Source organism: Sus scrofa, chromosome 8 (assembly GCF_054392235.1).
Source record: "Sus scrofa isolate SSC_HxYL_T2T_F1_AM1 chromosome 8, Sscrofa_HxYL_maternal_Yorkshire_Landrace_v2.0, whole genome shotgun sequence".
Taxonomy (NCBI): Eukaryota; Metazoa; Chordata; class Mammalia; order Artiodactyla; family Suidae; genus Sus; species Sus scrofa.
Genome location: NC_139390.1, coordinates 38,308,209 through 38,324,361, shown reverse-complemented (window position 1 = coordinate 38,324,361; position 16,153 = coordinate 38,308,209). Strand labels below are relative to the sequence as shown.

The 16,153-nt window shown below is 48.2% G+C and overlaps 2 protein-coding genes across 3 annotated transcripts; both read right to left on the bottom strand.

The window, feature by feature from the left end:
* Window positions 1-3,159: 3,159 nt before the first annotated feature.
* Window positions 3,160-8,147, bottom strand: ZAR1 (zygote arrest 1). 2 transcript variants are annotated; one of them, XM_021100512.2, is made up of 4 exons: window positions 7,284-8,147; window positions 5,725-5,817; window positions 5,569-5,661; window positions 3,160-3,471 (listed from the first exon to the last, which is right to left on the bottom strand). In XM_021100512.2, the coding sequence occupies exons 1-4, from the start codon at window positions 8,133-8,135 to the stop codon at window positions 3,328-3,330; spliced, it is 1,182 nt and encodes a 393-aa protein (XP_020956171.2). In that variant the 5' UTR covers window positions 8,136-8,147; the 3' UTR covers window positions 3,160-3,327.
* Window positions 8,148-8,905: 758 nt separating this feature from the next.
* Window positions 8,906-15,964, bottom strand: SLC10A4 (solute carrier family 10 member 4). Its single transcript, XM_013978660.3, has 3 exons — window positions 15,053-15,964; window positions 14,053-14,263; window positions 8,906-10,042 (listed from the first exon to the last, which is right to left on the bottom strand). The coding sequence occupies exons 1-3, from the start codon at window positions 15,721-15,723 to the stop codon at window positions 9,530-9,532; spliced, it is 1,395 nt and encodes a 464-aa protein (XP_013834114.2). The 5' UTR covers window positions 15,724-15,964; the 3' UTR covers window positions 8,906-9,529.
* Between the last annotated feature and the right edge of the window lie 189 nt (window positions 15,965-16,153).

The window sequence follows — 16,153 nt, the reverse complement described above, 5'->3', positions numbered from 1 at the left end:
GTGGTATTGCCTTCTAATCTCTGGATCGATCTCTCAGAAAATTACATTTTGTAAATTTCCAATTATACATGCAGGTGGACAGTGCCTTATTGCTAGAATGGGCCACACCCACAGCATAAGGAGGTTCCAAGGCTAGGAGTCGTATCGGAGCTATAGCCACCAGCCTATGCCACAGCAGCCAAAGCAATGCAGGCTCTGAGCCCGAGTGTGCAACCTACACCCCAGCTCACAGCAACGCCAGATCCTTAACTCACTGAGCAAGGTCAGGGATGTCCTCATAAACACTAGTCGGGTTTGTTAACCAGAGCCACGACAGGAACTCCCACCCAAACTCTCATCATGAGCTTCGGTACCACTTTCTTCATTGTCTGAATGGCCACTGATTCTAAGTACAACATACTTTCATTCTTGTTTTCCTCAACTGTGAAATAGGCTTAGCTGCTCTATTAGGAACATTAATGATAAATTAAGTGTAAAAATGATTAATAGCCATATGAATAACCATTGAATTGGTCTTAAAGACTCAGTGCAGTTCTATCTGTATTGTTCCTCATTCGCTCAGCCAATGATCACCATGAGTACTAGGTACCACTTGGGTGCCCTGCAGGTCAGATCAGTTTCCAATCCCTGTACCTACCCCTCCCCCGAATAAGTGGTTAACAATGTTGGAACAAAATATCACCATTACCTACACCTAGAGTTCCTATCCTTCATTTCTCTTTACCCCCACCACCATTTTACCTGATCTTTGCAAGACTGTACTGGCTTACAGGCATCCACCATACTGCCAGTGATTATTTTTTAAACGTGAATCTGTTTGTCACTGTGCCCCATCGCAGCTTTAAGTGCCTGTTGTGGCTCAGCAGGTTAAGAACCTGACATAGTATCCATGAGGATTGGGTTCCAGCCCTGGCCTTGCCCAGTGGTTGAGGATCCAGCGTTGCCATAAGCTGTGGTGCAGGTCGTAGATCTGGTATTGCCGTGGCTGTGGTGTAGGCCGGCACCTGCAGCCCCAACTGAATTCAACCCCTAGCTTGGGAACTTCCATATGCTGCAGGTTCAGCCCTTGAAAAAAAGCCTTTCAAAGGATTCTTACTGATGAATAGATCAGTCGTCCTGGAGTTCCCACTGTGGCTCAGCAGCAATAAACCCGACTGTATCCATGAGGATAGGGGTTTGATCCCTGGCCTCCGTCAGTGGGTTAAGGATCTGGTGTTGCTGTGAGTTGTGCTGTAGGTCATAGACTCAGCTTGGATCCCATGTTGCTGTGGCTGTGGTGTAGCCGGCAGCTGCAGCTTTGATTCGGCCCCTGGCCTGGGAACTTGCATATGCCACAGGTGCAGCCCTGAAAAGCATAAATTAAAAAAAAAAAAAATCAGCCATCCTAAGTATAAGGTCCAACAAGTCCTCCCATCCTGAGCCTACTAGTTGCACCTGTCATCATGCCCATCCCTGTCTTCCAGAGTATCCTACCTCCATGGCCTCCTGGCTTTCTCTACCACTGGGCCTTTGCATATGTTAGCTTCATCTGGAAAAGTCCTTTCTTCCTTCCCCTCTTCACCTGATTCAACTCATCCAAACCTCAGTGCAGCTGTAGTGTCATTTTTTAGGCAAACCCTCCCTGCCCTCCCCAAATCAGATCCTTTTTTTCTACCAGGCACCTAGGTAGCTCTTCCATACCAGATAGAAGAACTTTTATGCGAGAATTACAGGCCAGCCACCCATTACACTCAAAGTTTTATCAGGGTGGAGGCCAGAGCCAGGTTTTTTTGCACTAAGTGCAAGGCGACCCCACTGAGATTTTCACACGTCAATTCCATAAGCAATACCAGAGGTGCTTATTAAATGCTTCACCTCCAGACAGTGATTCAGTAGGGATAGGGGCCTGAGAAGATGCATTTTTACAAAACCCTTACGAGGTCCATTTGGTTATAGGGGCCTTTCCCCTTGTTATCAGGGTTCTAGAGACCTCAAATGTATTCTCTGAATTTGTTTACAGACAAGCTTCTAAGATGTTAGACTATATATTATATATATATAGTAAGGGCCTAAGATTTTAACTTAAATGGGTTAGTACGTTGGAAGGAGGCATCATTAGCACTGGTTCCAATTATGTGGTTTCTGTAACCTGGAAACCAACAGCCCTCAACTGATTTCAGTAGATCCCTCATCCTCACGCCCACCCCCAGGACACCCCTCCCCACCCCCAGGAGAGCGCTGGTGCGGGATCTCAGTGTTTTCCCAGTAATCTGGGAGGATGCTATTAGGTGCATTCACAGGGGAGAATCCCTGTGTTAGATGGTGCCAAACTCTTCCCACTTACAGAACTGCACGTCCATAACCACAAGAAGGCTAAAGCGGTCTCAGTCTTTAATGTATTTAGGAGGCCTGTGGGGTTTTTGTTAACGAGTTGCCAGCTGAAGTCCATTTTTTTTGTTGTTGTTGTTATTTTTGTCTTTTTAGGGCTGCACCTGCGGCATATGGAGGTTCCCAGGCTAGGGGTCCAATCGGAGCTACAGCGGCCAGTCTATGCCACAGCCACAGCCATGCCAGCTCCAAGCCGCATCTGTGATCTACACCACAGCTCCCAGCAACGCCGGATCCTTAACCCACGCAGGAGGCCAGGGATCGAACCCGAGTCCTCATGGATGCTAGTTGGGTTCGCTCACCACTGAACCACGACGGGAACTCCTGAAGTGATTTAACATCTTAAAGCTGCCCTTAGCCACCTATTCCACATCTGTGACACTGATTAACAAGCCCCCAGTTCTCCTTCAGCTTACCTACTAAAGCAAGGTCACCTGTGGATACGGAAGCGCCTCCCCACAGCGGGCCAGCCACCCTCCCACCCCTACCCTGGGTTCTGACCCGGTTACTCACCACCCCCAGCCTCCTCAGACAGCAAGGCCTGGCTCTGCCTCCACCTCCCCTAGAAAAATGCTCATTTTAATAGATGGCTTTTCATTCAATTAACTTCAAAGCAACAGCCCTACCGGCCCCCCAAACAGTAAACCTCACATCTGGGTGCCCCTCCAGACTCTCTTCTCAAGTGACTTAGTTTGGAGCCTTGGCTGTGCCACATGCAATGGACAAGTATTAAAGTGACAGGCCCAGACTGTCAACACAAGCTCGAAGTTTAAGGATCATACACAACATGTGTGATTGTTTTGCAATGCTTTTATTTGACAGCTTTGTCAAATACAGCCTTTCGTGAAGTATTTAGAGGAGGGAGAGGGAGAAAGGAGAAGAGCATGGAAAAAGGCTCACTTGTCTGCTCCCTTAGCACCTGATCAGTAGGACCAGGGTTTATGGTTTGTTGCTTTTCGCTTAAATAATATATTTGAAACTGAAAGTGCTGTCACAGGAGAGGCGTTTGCCTTTGCATCTCCCACACAAATCTTGACGGTGGGGCCTTTTGGGGTCCACGTGGCGAAGTTTTACTGGGCAGGAGCATCTAGTCAGTTTACAATTCTGAAAAGAAAAAAAAAGTCACAGCTACAGGTACACACAGAAAATAAACCCTTGGTGGAGGTCCTGGAACTTGAAGTGGTTTTTCTAGTTCATTCAAATACTAACTGACTGCACTGCATGCTAAGTCAGGTCCTGTGCTCATCTTGTTCTGGCTGCATCCTTTCCTGGCAACGACAGGGAGAGGAGGAATAGGGCATTTCGTCACGTAGTCCCGGTCCCAGGTTGCATGGAATTCAGTTCTGAAGTGTGAAATTTGAAACAATTTAAAGAGGAAACTGAGAGCTCCTGTCATGGCTCAGTGGTTAACGAATCCAACTAGGAACCATGAGGTTGTGGGTCCGATCCCTGGCCTCGCTCAGTGGGTTAAGGATCCAGCATTCCCGTGAGCTGTGGGGTAGGTCACAGATGTGGCTCAGATCCTGCATTGCTGTGGCTCTGGCATAGGCCGCTGGCTACAGCTCCGATTGGACCCCCAGCCTGGGAACCCCATATGCCGTGGGGTACAGCCCTAGAAAAGAAAAATTTTTAATATAAAAAAATAAAGAAGAAATCTTTTCCTGCCCTTGAAGGGTGGAGAACAAGTACACAGGAGGCAAAAGCCAAGGCGTGAGGCCAGGGACCAGGAGCAGACCTGGCATCCGTGGCTGACCTTGGCCCTTCCACCTGCTAAGGACCTCCAGCTGAGGCAGAAAGCAGAGGCGCCACTGCTGAGCCCAGAGCAGCGCATTCTCTTTTAGATCTCAGACCCCCTACTATGGCCAAGATCTGGGTTGGTCTAAGTCGTCCATACTTCGTTTCTCTCCACCACCCTACAGCATTCATGCTTCTAGTGCCAAGCTTGAGTCAAGTGCACCAATTAGGCCGCCTCCGCGAGCAAGTCCAGCTCCCCTAGCTGTGTGCCAACAGGCAAGTTCAGTCACTTCTTCCCTCTTCCACTATCTCATCACAGTGCAGTGTTTAGTTAACAAGCAGCATGTAATCCCTTAATGCCATAAAGCTGGGCAACTCAGGTTTACTTTGAAACAAATTCCATTCTGAACTCTCAGGCAAAAGTGGAAACTTAAAGAAAAAAAAAAAATAGGGAGTTCCCATCATGGCACAGCAGAAAAAAATCTGACTAGGAACCATGAGGTTGAAGGTTCGATCCCTGGCCTCCCTCAGTGAATTAACAATTCAGCATTGCCGTGAGCGGTGGTGTAGATCACAGATGTGGCTCAGATCCTGTGTTGCTGTGGCTGTGGTGTAGGCTGGCAGCTCTGGCTCCAATTAGACCCCTAGCCTGGAAACCTCCATATGCCACTGGTGCAGCCCTAAAAAAAAATAAATAAATAAAAAATATGCTCCAAGTACTTTAACTTGGGTATGTGCTTCATAAAATGCATTTTCATGTTAAAATCATCAATCTTTACCACCTCATGTTAGTAGAAATGTATTCTTTCCTCCCCCAGCCCCAGTTTGCTTTCTCCTACATTAGGCTGAGTCACACATAGAGCAAACTTCCTTCCATATTGCAAGTGAGGTCATAGTCTCTAAAAGATGCTAACAAGAGGTTAACAAGGTTTGCAAGGGCAGAGGAAACTAAACACAAAGCCCCTGTTTCCAACAACTCCTCCCAGAAAGCAATCAAAACCTCAGATCACTGGGAACCTAGGCTTTTTAGAAAATACATTCAAGAAACTACCCCCGGGGGCAGGGGGTTGGTGGAAAGTGGGGAAGAGGAATGGTCTGGCTGTTTGGGTTCGCAGATTGCAGACTATCATACATAGAACGGGTAAACAAGACCCTACTGTAAAGCACAGAGAACTATCATCAGTTATCCTGAGAAATACCATAATAGAAACAAAATATGAAAAAGTATACATATGTATAACTGAATCACTTTGCTGTACAGCAGAAATTGACACATTGTAAGTCAACTGTACCTCGATATTAAAAAAATAAGGTACATCCTCTGGCATCATACCTTTGTTGAAATCTCAACTAGGAATTTATGCCAGACGTAGAAATAAAATTTTTACAGGTAGAAAAATACCCCAAACCTTCTGACCACTACCCAGTGAAGACACAAGACACAAAAAATGCAAACATTCCATTTACCTGACAGGTGATATCCTCCACGCGATAAGGGTTATAAGACTTCTGACAGGTTCTGCAAAACTGCTTGTAGTAAACCTGTGACGGGAGAGAAAACTTAAAAAGCAAAACCCTCTGAGCCTTTTGTCCGAATGATGCCAGTTAAAGGGTGTTTCTTACCTTGTTAGTGCCCTGGACACACCACACGTAGGCACTTTCCCATCGGATGTTGCAGTCCTTGCAGTGATAGTAGCCGTATTTCTGCTCTAAGAACTGAGCAAAGGATAGCAGAGTTTAACCAACAGGACCCCTGAATCATCCTTCACCTCAGAAGCTTGGAAAGGACCTAGGGGACCCTTAAAACTGGCAAGGCCACTTCAAATCATGGAGGAAAGTAGAATCAGGTTCAAGTTAGTCGCTACAATGTAGTAATTAGGGATGCTAATGGTTTAATCAAGCAGAAAAGCATGGGCCCACAAAAGTTCAGGTGCCAGATTGGCTTGGTTCATGAAGCTAATTAACAGATTACCAAGCAGGTGTTTTTCCTCATACAGGCAAGGGGAAAGCCAAACATCCAGGGTTCCTGAACCTGGGTTTGTTTTAGGAGGATTTCTCTATGAAATAGGTCTGATCTTAAGACAAAAACCAACAAAGTGGTTAAACTCATGAAAAGGAATAAGACGCTGCATCGTAGAATGATCTAGCATGAACACCTTGAAATAAATTCTCTATGCAAATTAAGTTTCCACCAAACAGTGCTAAGAGGGAATCAAAAGTATGGATAAGCTGTAATTCATACTTCATGCGAACAAAAGTAGTTATTACCTTAAGTTTTTCCTCCCTCCAGTAAGAAACCAGCTATAAATAAGTTTCCAGAGGTAGGCCTTTAGAATTGGAAGCAACTGGGGGCATCACAGAGCAAATTCACAGGGGAGCAAACTGAAGTCCAGGAAGGTCAAGACTGAAGATCATACATGGTTTGGAGCAACTCCGGCTTGTGTATAAACTTCTGGATGGGCTCTTCCTTCGCTTGCCCCACCCACGCTCAACACCCCTGGGGAGCCGGGAAGAGAGACCCCCCCCCCCCAAAGCGCTCCTCGAGGTGTCTTACTACCTCTCTGCCTTTCCACAACTCGCTCAATGTGTTCCGGCCCTTTAGGGTTCAGGCAAGTACCAAGGGGCCCTCCAAGCCAGCTGCTCTCAGACAGCAATGCATGACAGCCCAAATGCTCCAGCCGTCCTACTAGGTTTTCTATTAGAGGCTCTTCTTAACAGCGAGGAAAGAACCTGACCAGGACCCCAGGAGTCGATTGTTACGGCTTCTATCACAGTGAATTCGAAAATGTGAGCGGGATCCCCAGGATTAACTCTCCTTGCCAGGAAATTCACCTTCTGCCGTTCTGAGACTCCTCCTAGATCATCCAATGAGGAGGGACTGACACAGCACTACACGCCCGCGGAGAGGGCTTTAGACAGCAAAATACACTCGGAATATGAATGTTATTCTTATTCGTTTCCTTGGCCACCCCTGTGGAGCCGACGTTTTACGATCGCAGCAACAATCAAACCACATTCGATTTACTTCTGTCGGAAAAGGACGATACCGAGGCGCACAGACCGGTCTGCGTTTAAAGGAGCGCGCGCCTCCACGCGTCGCGAGCAGCCGTGGGGCGGGGATGCGAGCCAAGAGGGCGCGCAGCCCCAGGGCTCCCCTGGCCGGTACCCCAGCCGGGACTCACCTGGAAGCGCAGGCGCTCCTTGCCGGGCTGCGGGCTCCGCGGCGACAACCCCTCGCCCACGGCGTCGGGGGCCCTGGCCACCGGCGAGGGCTGCTCCGGGCTCGGCCGCACTGCAGCCTGGGCCTCGTCCTCCTCCTCCGCGGACTGCGGCGGTTGGGGCGTCTTCCTCGCCGACTCCTCTCCTGCCTCGGGGCCTCGGGGTCTGGCAGGTGGTGGCCCTCGCTCTCCCCCCGGCTCCCCCGGCCTCTGCTCGCCTGCCACGGCCTCGGATCCTTCCTGGAGGGTGTCGAGGCGGCGGGTGGCCATGGGCGAGTACACGGCGACTGTGCGCGGGAAGCGTATGGGCCGCGAGGCGCCGTTCGGGGGGCTACCCTGCTCCGGGCCCCGGCGGGGCTGCTGCGGGGAGACCAGGCCGCTGCCGCCCGCGCCCGCCGCCCCTTCGGAGCAGGATCCAGGCTCGCGGGCCCTGCGCAGCAGCGTGCGCCGCCCCAACGAGCACTGCACCGAGACATCGCGGCGCGGGTTCACCTGCACCGCCACGTCTCGAATGCTGACTCGGCCAGGTCGCGGGGCGAGGCCGGGGCCCATCTGCGACAGGAGGGCCATGAGCTGCGCGCGCTGGTAGCTGTGGAGGTAGTCGGCGGCCGCCAGCTGCCCGTAGCCCGGGAAAGACGACGGGGCCGCGCCGTCAGAGGAGGAAACAGGAGGGTAGCCCCCGTCCGGGTGTCGCCAGCCGCCCCCGCCCGCCGCGCGCTTGTCCTTGGCGGCGGCCGGGTAGGGGTACGGGTATGAGTACAGGGTGCAAGCTGGGTACATGTAACCGTCCAGCACCTCGTCCCCCAGGGCAGCCATCAACGCACCTCTGCCGCTCCCGCCGCTGCCGCGCACTAAATAGGCGGCCTCCCCGGGGCAGCCGGGCGCCCGCCCCACCCCCGCTGACCTTGCAGAGCAGCCCCCACTGCCTTGCACCCTTCCCGATACCCGCGGGTTATCCCCGCGTCCCCGCCGAGGCGCCCCCCGGCCTTCCTGGGTGTGGAAATGTTCCACAGATACCCCCTTGGTGGGATCCGCAAAGGCTTTCTTTGCCATGCAAACCTGCTATGTAAGTGAACTTGCCCCCAGGTGAGCAGGATTCCAGCAAGAGAACTATCGCCAGGATTAGCTGAGCCAGGTGGTCTCCATTCCCTGGTTATTCTAGGTGTAGACGCTGCCCCGGGAAGCTGAGCTGAGGCTGGCGGCCTCTGGCCAGTGAGCAAAAATACAAAGGTTTGGGGAATTGCTTTGGGTCTGATACGTACGATCTCAGATTAGAGTTTATTTGATTTCTCAGGGCAGCTGTGAGATAATCTGCGCATTGGACCCTTTCAGCCAAGTGCGTAGGGAAAGCACCCTAGGGCATCCGTATGTAGGCTAATTGTTTTCTCCCTCAGACAACTTCCTTCCTCCCCCCTCCCCCACTCCCATCCCGACCTCTAAGGGTTGAGTACCACGAGGGTCTGATGACTACTGCTCTTCTCTGGGGTGTACAGTCATTCTACAAATTTTCCTAACCAGCTCATCTCTCCAAAAGATAAACTGATTTAGGGTGTGTTTACATAAATGCACAGAAGACCAAATCATTACCCAGTTGAAAAGAAAATGCCTTGTCTGCCAGAAAAACGTTGGCTGTTCATTACAATACATATCAGATCAAGTAATTAAATACATTAATTTTTCTCTGATTTGACACAGGTTTGACCATAAAATACTCTCTTTCATCATTTAATTGACCTGTTTGGGGATTTTTTCTGAATATAGGTTAACTTTTAACAGTGTCAAGTATTTATAAGCTAGTGAGTACACTTTTTTTACAGTAGTTACATTAAACTCAATTATGCTTTACAAATATAGCACGATTTTGCTCATATAAGATAGTGCATCAAAATTCTACATTTCCAAGACCCTGTTTTCTAAGAGTTAATGTTTGAAACAGTCATAGAAATTGGCATTGGTGAAAACCAAAAAGCACATTTAACTTGTTCAGGCATCGCTTAGTCCCAGGTGCAAGTTATATTACGACATTGATTTGCAATTTATGAAAATGCTCGGTTAATATACCAATGCAACCTTATGGTGGGCAGATCAAAATTGTTACATGTATAGTAATGTAAACCAATTGTTCTTTATGTAAACCATAGGACACGACCACAGACCATAGATACAAAGTAATATTTCAGCAAGAGAGATACTCCTGTGTATCTTCCTATTTAGAGTGAAGTCTGAGTGGTTTCCATCATAATTAAATTATCTGCTTTCACTGTGCCATAGGAAGTATCTGCCATTTCCTCTTCTTTTAGTTTCTTGTAAGAAATATCTGTATCTTCATCTTCATCTAGAGGATCTTGCTTGTGCCCTATTCCACCTCCATACACTTTATATATTAAGACAAAAATCCCTGCTTCTGCAGACTGAAAAAGGGCGTAAAGCAGGGGGAACATGTACATACTACCTATGTATTGTGGTGGAAAGACTAGTTTTAGAATGGCGGTACAGAGCTGCACATTCTGGCTGCCTGTTTCCAGGCACACAGTCCTCTTGCAGTTGGGTGGAAGGTGGAAGAGAGCAGCTAAGCCGTAGCCTGAGGCGTAACCTGCCAAAGGCATAAAAACAGCTACCACGTAAACAGGTGCGTGAATACTTGCCAGCAGTTCGGGTCCTAACATAGTACCAGTCATTATGAAAAGGATCACCAGCGTCATTAGCAGAGACCACAGGGAAACCTAGGAAAAGAAAATGGGATAAACAAGCCATTAAAAATGAGATGGTGGAGGAGTTCCTATTACGGCCTAGTGGTTAACGCATCCGACTAGGAACCAGGAGGTTGCGGGTTCGATCCCCAGCCTTGCTCAGTGGGTTAAGGATCTGGCGTTGCTGTGAGCTGTGGTGTAGGTTGCAGACGTGGCTGGGATCCCGCGTTGCTGTGACTCTGGTGTAGGCCAGCAGCTACAGCTCTGACTGGACCCCTAGCCTGGGAACCTCCATATGCCACCGGAGCGGTCCTAGAAAAGACAAAATAAATAAATAAATTAAATTAAAAAAACAAACAAAAAACAGAGCAGTTCGAATTGAGCCCGACCCACCACAGAGGTCTGATGAATAGAATGGACAAACAGACAATGCTTTCCTTGAACAGGACCCCACGTTTTCCATAAAAATTAGTTCTGGTTTTACACATAAGAGGCTAATTTATGAAACCGAGTGTCTGATGTTTTTAACCTTCAACATATATAATATCTCAGTGAATTGTTAGCAGTACCAAGACAACGCCAACTCTTAGATTAGGTCAGAGAAAAGAAACAATGTAAACATAGGGTATGGGAATTCCTTGTAATTCTGCAACTCCCTGCTTTTTCATTTGTTCATGAGAAACCTTCCACCTGTAAATCTCTAATGATGTTTAGGAATTATTACATATAATAGATTTTAGATACAAAACAACGGACTGTATTAAAAAGTACGTCAACTTGATGTCTGACTGGTACATTTCACTCATACAAGTAAGATAGGCTCATAAATAGTACGGTGGAACCCTAAAATTTCTTCTCCTAGTTTTCTTTCAAATAGGTGGTTACCTTGCTTTTGGTTTGGCTTTGTTTTTAATGGGGAGGGGGTTGGGGTTTGTGAGGGAGACTATAGATCCAGAACTGTTTAAGTGCTGCTTTTGATTCCCTGGATATCTGGAAGGAAACCACATTTGAGTCTGTGGGATTGGCATACACTTTACACTCTTTTTTTTTTTAATTTTAGGGCCGCACCTGAGGCATATGGAAGTTCTTGAGCCAATACTTGAATCTGAGCCACAGCTTCAGGAAAGCACTGCACCTGGATGGGGAATGAACCTGTGCCTCCTAAGCAACCTGAGCTGATGTAGTCAGGTTCTTAAACCACTGCACCACATGGGAACTCCAATGTACTCTTTAAAATTTTATCCAAAAATTATCTGGGCTGGTCAAAAAGTCGACCCTAAAGGATGCTGAATAATGATTAGATAAGGTACTCGTGATACAAATGTACAATTGGCAGGAACCAAACTATTAGAAATCAAAACTTTTTTTTTTTTTTTTGCTTTTTAAGGCTGCACCCAGGGCATATGGAACTTCCCAGGCTAGGGGTCAAATTGGAGTTATAGCTGCCAGCCTACACCACAGCCACAGCAACGCCAGATCCGAGCCACGTCTGTGACCTACACCACAGCTCACACAATGCCGGATCCTTAACCCACTGAGTAAGGCCAGGGATTGAACCCCAAACCTCATGGTTCCTAGTCGGATTCATTTTTGCTGTGCCATGACAGGAACTCTCCAAAACTTTTCTTATATTATGTTTCAAAGTGTGTTTATAGGAATTCCCGTCGTGGCGTAGTGGTTAACGAATCCGACTAGGAACCATGAGGTTGCGGGTTCGGTCCCTGCCCTTGCTCAGTGGGTTAAGGATCCGGCGTTGCCGTAAGCTGTGGTGTAGGTTGCAGACGCGGCTCGGATCCCACGTTGCTGTGGCTCTGGCGTAGGCTGGTGACTATGGCTCCGATTCGACCCCTAGCCTGGGAAACCTCCACATGCCGCAGGGGCGGCCCAAGAAATAGCAAAAAGACAAAAAGACAAAAAAAAAAAAAAAAAAAAAGTGTGTTTATAGCAAAAGCTTTGATAGGAAACTGGTAAGTTCATTGTGAAAATACTGGCTCTAACATTTTTTTTTGAAGTATTATAAATCATTTGGGTGAGCAATATTATTGAATGCTCATTTTAAAGTGTTTCCTAAAGTATAAAAATGTTATGTGGGCAGATCTTTTTTTTTTTTTTTTTTTTTTTTTTTTGTCTTTTTGCCATTTCTTGGGCCGCTGCTGTGGCATATGGAAGTTCCCAGGCTAGGGGTCGAATCACAGTGTAGCTGCCAGCCTACGCCAGAGCCACAGCAACACAGGATCCGAGCCACGTCTGCGACCCACACCATAGCTCGTCAACCCACTGAGCAAGGGCAGGGTTCGAACCCACAACCTCATGGTTCCTAGTCGGATATCGTTCACCACTGTGCCACGACGGGAATTCCCTATGTGGGCAGATCTTATGAGTGTCTGGTTAAGGAACAGGTTCAGCTTAAGCTCAAAGTTAGGCAATCTTACTGAATTATCTGTTATTTACATATGCTTTTCTGTTTTTAGCATAGAAATAGGTTATTAGACTTTCTCTTAGAAGGCCTAAGGCTGTATAGTTAATGCCTTCACACTAATAGTATTACCTTAATGGCCAAACTTAATAAGTTCTTAATGATGTCAAGATGATCTATAATGCTATGCATATGTTATTTATAACACACAATATTTACTTGTGCATATTTATTTGTACATATTTACATGTACATTTTATTTATACATCTGTATAATCAGACTACTTTAGTGAATAAGTAAAACACAAAAGAATATGTCTTTTTAAAGCTACATAATTGAAACACTGATGACCCATTTTCCCTTCACGGTCTAAAGGAATTTGGACATAAGTTTTACAGTAATTAGTTATATATTTTATTTAACTTCCACAAATGAGAATCCAGTTTATGGTTTACTCTTATTTACTATTTACTACTCTTTTTGAGTTTTCAAATATTTAAATTTTTTCTCTAATCATTAGAAAATCTCTACTGCTACATCAGCATCAGGTTTTTTGTGTTGTTTTGTTTTGTTGGTTTTTTAGGGCTGCACTCAAGGCATATGGAAGTTCCCAGGCTAGGGGATGAATTAGCTGCCGGCCTACACACCAGATCTGAGCCAAGTCTGTGAACCACACCACAGCTCATGCAACGCCGGATCCCCAACCCACTGAGCAAGGCCAAGGATGGAATTGTTGTCCTCATGGTTGCTAGTCGGGTTCATTACCGTTGAGCCATAATGGGAACTCCAAATTTTTTAAATGTTTAAAATAAAGCAATATTGGAAGTGTTGCACAAAATAATAGAAATCTCATCCTTTCACTAGCTTTAAAAACCATAAGAAATACTGCAATGGGGAAGGACAACAAAACACACACATTTAGAATGGCAATATATTCTGCGTTATTTATCCAGGACCCAATTTTATTTTGTGCGTTATTTTTTTTCTTAATTACTCAATGAATTTTATTACATTGAGAGTTGTACAACAATCATCACAACCAAATGTTATAGCATTTCCTGTTTTGTGCTTTAAAATCAATGTTTTTTGTATTCTATTATATTCCACGATGTCATTTTTAAATGGTCTTATTTATTTATAAACTTATTTTCAGAAAATTAATAAAACATTTCAAAGAAACCTTCCACAGAGTTTCTCAGAATTAGAGTTGCACTTTTCAAAACTAGAGTAATGTGTTTCTAAAATACGACACAAATCCTATTTAAATAATTTCATTTCACCAGCTTTGGTTTTTAGTAATACACAATTCGTTAGGGGAAAACATGTGGCTGTTTAATTGCACTGTCATGTTTTTCCCTCATGATCTGTTTCCTCCTATGACTACTGATAGTTCTCTTATGCTGTGTTTAATTAACCTGTGTCTTAATTAAAGCTACTACTTTAGAAATTCCACTGGATGGAATGGAGTTGTCTTTGTGGCATAAACAAACAAAAAAATGTATCCATGCAATGGGTGCCCAGTCCTCTCCTTCCTTACCGCTCTCGCAAAGTTTCACCATTTCAGCCCTGGGTCAGAGACCAAGGACTCGACTCACGAGAAGCGTGTAAAGGGAGGTATGACCTTACCTTCACAATGTAGTCAGCCACCCGGTTGTATTTGTAGCGAATGAAGACACCCAACCCAATAGGAATGAGGGTGCTGCAGAGAGTCAGGGTCACTGTCCCTATGGGCAGTAATTGCACCAGAGGGGTGTTGATCCATGGCCGGCTATAGATCCACAGGCACAAGGGCATCAAGACCAGGGCCAGGAGCGTGGAGGAGATGGTCATGATGATGCTGCAGAAAAGGGAATGAACAGAAGTCAGAATGGGCGCTGAGCCAAAGAGCTTCGCGTGGGCACATTGGGTAGAGGAGAAAGGAGGAAAGGGCAGGTCCCCCAGCTTGAAGTCAAAGAAGAACCTGCTTCATATCTGAGGGGAGCACCAAAGAGAGCAGGTTGTCTAAGCCGCATTGAAGCAAGAGCCCCAGGCAGGAGGGAAAAAAAAAAAAAAAGAATCTCAGGACTGCTGCCCTGTGGTTTGTACGGCATATTGAGCTGGTTATAGCCTGGATGATTTTGAGAGCTAGGAACATTTTTTTGTTTTCTTTTTCACTCCTCTTAAGCACACTGTTAGCCATGGTAAAGCTGCTGTATACTACTTGTTGGATTGAGCTCGATTATACTGTCTTATATATGAGACGACTTAAAAAATACTGGCGCCAATAGTCCAATATTTTGCTTTGACATCTCGCTCCAGTTCTGGCTTCAGACGTCCCGGTTCCCTTTGCCTTCCGGTGCCCGCAGACCTGCACTGACAGCCCAACCCTCAGCGAGGGTGAGAAGAGAGCGGTGGATAAAGCCCCAAAACCCTCAGAGCACCTCTAGATTTTCTCCCCTCCAACACTTGCCTCTTCACGTCTGCCTGGACTTCCAAAGCCCGGGCGTCAACACCCCCACTTTCTTCTCACCTCTTCCACACCTCATCCTAACCGCCTCGCCTTCCTCCCTCCTCGGTATTGAACGCACCGCCATAAACGCGGTTGTCTGGGATAAGAATCATGCCTGCGGGACGGCCAGCTCCGTACCTGAGGTTCATGTCGCCGTCCACCAGCAGGGACATAAGGTTGGAGAGATTCCCGCCGGGACAGCAGCCACACAGGAGCACCGCCACGGCGGCCACCCCGTCCAGGGAGAAGATGAGCGCCAGCAGGAAGGCCAGCAGCGGCAGGAAGCCGAACTGGCAGAGCGCGGCCAGGAGCGCGCCCACCGGCCGGCGGACGTGCGCCCCGAAGTGGTTCACCTCCACCGTGCAACCCAGGCCCAGCATGGTGATGCACAGGGCGGCACCCACGAACACGTTCAGCCCGTGGTTCAGCGGCGTGTCCCAGAACGGGGTAGGGCCCGGGCTGGTCGCACCGCCTGCGAAGCTGCCGGCCGTCGGCGCCGGGGTCGGAGTGGGGCCGGGGCTGAAAGTCGGGACAGGGCTGAAAGTGGGGCCTGGGCTGAAACTGACGCTGGGACTGAAGTTGACGCTGGGACTGAAATTGACGCTGGGGCTGAAACTGACGCTGGGGCCGAAACTGACGCTGGGCCCGGGCGCTACACTGAGCGCCGGGCTGGGGCCCGCGCTGGAGGCAGGAGCGAGGGGGACGTCCGAGACGGGGCTCAGGCTGCTGGCGTTGGGCGGCAGAGTGTAGTTGTCCGGCTGCAGAGAGGACGGGGCGAAGAGCAGGGCGGCGTTGTCGACTCCGTCCATGGCGCTGTCGGCCGGAGGCTGCGGCCCTGGCTCGGGTCGGCCCTGCAGATTTCCCTGCGCTCCCGCCGCGCGCGCCTCGCCTTCGGTGGCTGCTGCCGTCGGTCTGTGTGTCCGCTGGTCCGCAGCCGCCAAACGAGAGTCGGTGGCAAGGCTGGGCTGCGCGCCGCTGACGCCCTGGGCGGCAGATCGGTCCTCTGCTGGGGGCCTGCTGACGCCCGCTGGCTGGCACTTAAGAAAGCACAGCCGGGCAGGGTGAGCCCAATCGCTGGGCCCCCGCGCCCCGCAGGCCCCGCCCCCGCCGCCAAGTCCCCTCCTTTTAATCACCAGTAAGTGGTTCTGTTAGAGAGTAGCCAGGGGCGGAACAAAGACCTGACAAAGGACAAGAAGAAGAAAAAACCGTGCCTGGCTGCTGATCAAGTTCTCTGATGGG

Bases quoted from the DNA above. Each gene is read 5' to 3' on its own strand.
- ZAR1 (XM_021100512.2), bottom strand. From the start codon at position 8,135: ATGGCTGCCCTGGGGGACGAGGTGCTGGACGGTTACATGTACCCAGCT. The intron at 5,818-7,283 runs GTGAGTCCCGGC...TCCTTTGCTCAG, and splicing joins AGGAGCGCCTGCGCTTCCAG to TTCTTAGAGCAGAAATACGG. The intron at 5,662-5,724 runs GTAAGAAACACC...TTGCTTTTTAAG, and splicing joins GTGTCCAGGGCACTAACAAG to TTTTCTCTCCCGTCACAGGT.
- SLC10A4 (XM_013978660.3), bottom strand. From the start codon at position 15,723: ATGGACGGAGTCGACAACGCCGCCCTGCTCTTCGCCCCGTCCTCTCTG. The intron at 14,264-15,052 runs GTACGGAGCTGG...CCTTTTCTGCAG, and splicing joins GACGGCGACATGAACCTCAG to CATCATCATGACCATCTCCT. The intron at 10,043-14,052 runs GTAAGGTCATAC...TTCTTTTCCTAG, and splicing joins TGGCTGACTACATTGTGAAG to GTTTCCCTGTGGTCTCTGCT.